Raw genomic sequence first — 6,000 nt, forward strand, 5'->3', positions numbered from 1 at the left:
ATGTAAGTCTCAAATATTGAATTTTCAATAACGATTTTTTTAATAAAAGCTTGAAAATCAATACACCGATCTCATTTAAAGTGTGTCTACTTTCTTTTCCAACAAGTTTTTAAGGCTTTGAGAACGAGACCCTATATTTGAAAATGCGAAAGCTATTTAATGCATTTAGAAAACATTTCTCACTGTTAATTACCCAATCAAAATTCACGTATTCAAATCGTAACTCCCAAACTCCAAAGTTTTTATCAAAGAATAAGAACAATGGCCAAGTAAGCATTATAACTGAAACCGTTCCAGGTAGTTTTTTGTTGCATCAGATAAAAAAATGCCCTTTTACCTTCACAACCTGATAAACTAACATGATCTTTCGGATAAAGTGACTTACTCTTCCATCTTTTTTCCACTTCGCACTTTGAAATGGGCTCATTCATCACATGCTCCCCGTCTACAGTTGACTCCGGTTTATCGGGTTATTGTTCTTAATAAATGAGATAAATGTACTAAACGTGATTATTACTCTCATTCATTGCCGGTTCCCAGTCACCGTTACGCGATATGTATTAGTTTAAAACCCACATCAACACAAACTTTTCAGATTCCACTACAACTTGGACGAGTAATTTTTACGAATAGGTGTTGTGTGCATGCTGGCTCCGGACCGGCCACTTTGACGATAGACTTTCTAATTCTGCTGTTGAGGAAGTCACATTGTCAGCCCCCCCACTAACGCGCCCAAGACAACACACCTGTGCGATTGATTGCCAATAATTATTGTTTTGACGTTTTATATGCAGGAAAGACCAGCTCGCTTATCTAGAAGGGGTCATTAGCCTAGCAGGACAACCAGACACTGATTTTTAAAAACTTTCGCCACCCCCCCTTCGCCAAAATCGGAATCGTCAGCGCCGATCCCAAGGCAGGACAATCAGGGCTACTGTCCAATGGTCAACTATCTAGAGGCAAAAAAATCAGTGAAATGAAAACAATCAAATTAATCGCTAAAAAATTGATTTTGAACATCAATACAATTCAATTATTTGTTGGCCGTGAGAAAAGCAGGAGTCTTTGGTTTCTCTGTTTCTCGTTAACATTAACATGTTTTTTTTATTTTAATTTTCTATACAGGCTGTTTCAAATTGGATCCTCACCATTGGGATTTCGAAAAATATGAGAGATACGAAGATGGTTAAATCGGGGCAAAGTTGCGCATTTACCTGACTCACAATATGCCGTTGAGAAAGTTCTGAAATTCCGAGTATATCCGAGGATATCAGGAAAAAATAGAAATTTTGGAAAATGTTTTTAATTTTTTCTGGCTTTATTTTTCGAAGGATTCGAAAATAAATTGTACTTCCACATTGCCACTTTTTCCCTGCTACATAATGGTGTTTTCAGATTTGCTATCCGACGTTTTGTCTTCCAGCCACCATCATCAAATTTATTTTTTCTTATGGGCGCTATATTAGATTCTTTCTGTTTTGAATAGAACCAGATTTTACCTTTTCAATGATGTATCATAAGTTATCATTTTTTAAAAAAATTGGAGATATTGAAAGAAAAATTCTTAACATAATAGACTTTTATGTTTCAAAATTTGACTTTCAATTTGATACACTCAATGACATTTTGTCATTGTACAAGTCAATGAATTTTTGGCGGAAAATGGCTTTCACTTATGAAGAGAAAAGAGATATGATACAAATTTATTACAAATATGATAGAAACAATGTTAGGGCATCGGAAATGTATTTAAACTTGTATCCCGAAAGACGACAACCACATCGAACTATGTTCAAGTTATTGGATCAAAATCTCACCGAATTTGGTTCATTTGAAAAGCTGAGGAAAAATACGGAGAGAGAATGGACCAAAAAACTAAAGTAAATTTGAGAAGAAGAAGAAGAACTTCATTTCCAGATAGGCAAGCCTAATATAAACATAATTAATGTACTTTATCTAAATATAATGCATAAAAATCAAAATAAATTAGTATATTATAACCAAATAACAGAAAATCACAAAAAAGAAAAAAAAACTATACCCCACATATTCTATATAGGATACACGTTGACATATTTACTTACATATTCATTCAAAATAAAGTCTTAGTTATTATTATCTTTTAAATATAAATTAGCTTCAATTCAGTTTTTCGTTATGAATGTTACCAAGTCCCTCTTGAATAGACGAAGAGAAGAAGAGTTTTTTATGTTATTTGGTAGTTTATTGAAACTGTCCAGACCTTTGAAAAATAACGAGTTCATACTACTACGTGAATTTATCCTTGGGATGTGAAAATTGATGTTCGATCTAGTATCATGATGATGTACTTCACTATTTGTGATTAAAAGGTTTACTAAGTATGTTGGTTGCAATTTATTTATTATTTTAAATATAAATATCATAGTTTGATAATACAATCGTTGAGAGTCATTAAGCCACCTTAAACTACAGAGCATATTATGTATAGGTGTCATTCTATTGCAGAGTAATATTATTCGCATTCCACGATTTTGTAATTATTGTAATTGATTTAATTTGTTCTGATTCAAGAGATATAGGAGAGTCCCGCCAAAATCGTAATGAGGTTTTATTATGCAATTATAGCACGTTATTTTGGCATACATTGATAATACAGATGCCAATCTAGAAAAAAAATTTGATATTTTGCTTATTATATAGTCAGCATGATCATTCAATGAAATTGTATCATCTACAATGAACCCTAGATACTTAATTTTACTCACTATTTTTACATCAGTTTCGTTTTTGATAAATGAGGTATGCATGAGGTAAGTTATACATTGTGTCCTTTTCAATTGTGTCCTTTTCAATTAATTATTTGCAGATAAACATGAACCCGGGGAAATCTACACGTCAAATTTCCTCTGAAATGAATATTTGTCATAAAATTTGTTTGGAGACATCTCAAAAATAGCGGTTTGAAATGTTACAAAATACACATATCTCAAAAATGGCATCCAATTGATCCCGAAAGGAGCCAATTTTGTAATTGGCTAATAAGAAGACCTGATTTTCCTGTTTTCCTGGAAAATGTAATTTGGACAGATGGAAGTACTTTTACGAATTGTGGGATATTCAACAGAAATAACAAACACATTTGAAGCATAAACAACCCCAGGCAGTTCCGAGAGATTCAACCTCAAGTGGTGTTTAGTATTAAGGTGTGGGCAGGAATTTACAGAGATAGAATTTTGGTTCCTCATTTATTTAACCAGTTTTTAATGTCTATTTTCGAAGATTATTTGGATGATCTACCTTTGACTTACTATAACAACATCTGGTTTCAACATGACGGTGCTCCACCGCACACTACCAGACGAATATCTAATTACCTGACTGGAAGGTTTGGTGATAAATGGATAGGAAATAATGGGCCGGTGAGGTAGCCAGCAAGGTCTATAGACTTGAGTGTTATGGATACATTCTTATGGAGTACACTGAAAAATAGAGTTAATGGTCAGAAGGTATATTGAGGTGGAGGAAAATTCATCGTGCAGTATAATATATAATATTCGAAGAAGGTACAATTGTGTTTTCATGAACAAAGCCAGCATTTTGGGAATTTGATGTGATTTCCTTTTGTATTTACATTTTAGTTAATTATTGTTATTTGTTCAAAGTTCTATTTTCATTTGAATTGAAGGGGTTATATTTTTAGGAGTGATTGATTTTTTGGGAAAGAAAGTTTTTGGCTTTCTACTACTCCATCTTGATACAAAAAAAAGATGAGGGAATCTTCCAAAGAAAGGAAGGAAGTGATCAATTTGAAAATAAGTAACTCTATACATGGATGTGTAGATGTCGATACTAATGATAAACGAATATTTTTTTTAAAAAAACCACACCTTACTGGATTTCTTTATAAATCCGTCGAGATCTGCCTGTTTAGTTAGTTTAGAGGACTGGAATAATTTTTTGTGATTCATCATTTCATCATTTTTGCAAAATATGTCATAAAGTACTTCACTAACCAATTGGCTAGCATCGAAGTTCAAATATAGAGTTATTAGGCAGCGAAAAACACATGAAATGAAAGAACAATATTGAATGGTTCAGTGATATTTTTTATTGTTACATAATTCAACCAACCCTTATAGATCTAAAATTACACCCTGTACACTCAAAACTGGCTTTGTTATAACAATTAAAGTAATATACCACCATTTCGAAATGGTTTGTACAAAATATTAAAGTCAACATTACAGCAATAATTCTAGGCAAATTACCACGTTCATTTGAATGGCGATTACTGATGACTGTACTAGACGAGTAATCTTTGCAATGTGAGGGACTGTAGGAATTATTTGTATCGATGATTCAATTAGGGAAAGTATTCAGTGCTAATATCCATTACAAAAAATTTTAACCAAATATTTGTGGGTCATGAATAACTACTTTCTCCATCATTTTCACTATACCGTAATTATTAGTAACCCGATAAATAGTAATCTTCCTTCAAAATTTATGGACCGCATACCGCTCTTAGAGCGCCTTTAAATATTTTCCTGTAGTGCTTGTGTTTCGTAAAAAAAAAGAAACACAACACCAACAACCAGTGTTGCCTACCAATATACCGTGGAACAAGTTCATAAAACATAACACACTAAAATAAGACCTGAAATACTTTCTATCTCTGAAAACTTATCTGAAAATCTAATGGATAACATATTTTTGACATCTTTAATCGTTATAACTTACGAATCACTTGAAATATGATTTTCCGACGTATTAAAAATGTAGCATGTTCCATTAGAAATAATCTATTAAAATGGGTTTTGTACCGATCGATTCCTCTACGAAACCCTTCATCACTTGGAAGGATCGATTGTAGCTTGAGAAATGATTCTGATACAGATTCTGTGAAACATGTTCTTCCTTACGAATCAGTAGACAGTTGTCCTGAAAAATTGGATTAGATAATTTAGGAAGCACTAGCTACATGAATAGCATTTTACAAGTGTTGTTTGTGACGAAAAATTTCAAGAACGAACGAGAACGAAAATGTTTCCTACTTATTCACCAAATTCAAACAATTGCAGTTTCGAAAGAATGTATCATCTTTCAAACCAACCGATATCCTGGAGTCTTTGAAGTCCACTAGATACTCGTTAGGACAACAAGAGGATTGCTCCGAATTCTTGGGGTTCTTGTTGAATACTCTTCCTGAACAAAAAAATAGCAGAATCAATACTCCTGACCGATCTGGATTGAATGATTCCGTATAGTCTATCTCGTCTTGTGTTTGTAGATCTTTTGTTGGAAAAATCCTCACTTGTTTACTTTATAGTAAATTTTCAGTCATATTAGGAAACGCAAGTTTTCCTAATATGACTGATAACCAGTTCGTGCAAAGCTGATTGTCAAATCATCTGAAAATGGAACTTTTAACGGGTGATGATCAAGTGTATTGCCAAACATGCACCAAGCTAACTGACTGTTATAAGAAAACAAGTATAGCCGAGGCACCAGTCAATCTAATAATAACACTGATGATCTTCAAACATGACTCAACCTCTGACGGAAGCACCAAACTCCTACGATGGTTCGAAATAGATGAAGACCTAAATCTAGCAGACCACTATTATAATATTCATGCAGTCATTGTTCACTGTGGTTCTGGCGTTGAATATGGTCATTATTACGCCTTGGCCAAAGACGAAACGGACAGGTTTAAGTTTGACGATAGTCGTGTCACGAAGTGTTCTGGCAATGTTTTGAATTTATTGGAGCATCTGGAAACAGGTTTTTTCGGGTTTTCCTGCAGCTGAAAAAGCAAATGCGCCACTGGAGCGTCAATTAATTTTTGTTGTTTCATAATTTCATGATTTATATTACTTTCTTCTCAAATTCATTGATATAATTGAATTATTTAATAAAAAAAAGAGTAGGGAAAAATATATGACATTTTCATTGAAAAACCCTACATTTGATACTTGGCATAGTGGCGAATAATTTAAAAGAGCACATTACCTTGAA

At 33.2% G+C, this 6,000-nt stretch overlaps 1 protein-coding gene across 1 annotated transcript in view; it reads right to left on the reverse strand.

The window, feature by feature from the left end:
- LOC111514635 (facilitated trehalose transporter Tret1) overlaps window positions 1-835 on the reverse strand; it is a 36,159-nt gene extending 35,324 nt beyond the window's left edge. Inside the window, exon 1 of the mRNA XM_074169545.1 lies at window positions 386-835. Coding sequence (XP_074025646.1) covers window positions 386-393 — 8 coding nt within the window. The 5' untranslated portion in view covers window positions 394-835. The remainder of the gene's footprint in view (window positions 1-385) is intronic.
- Window positions 836-6,000: the final 5,165 nt, after the last annotated feature.

The sequence above is a fragment of the Leptinotarsa decemlineata genome, unplaced genomic scaffold, assembly GCF_025532065.1.
Source record: "Leptinotarsa decemlineata unplaced genomic scaffold, Ldec_3_MD MMD2_P_RNA_scaffold_5, whole genome shotgun sequence".
In the NCBI taxonomy this organism is placed as follows: domain Eukaryota; kingdom Metazoa; phylum Arthropoda; class Insecta; order Coleoptera; family Chrysomelidae; genus Leptinotarsa; species Leptinotarsa decemlineata.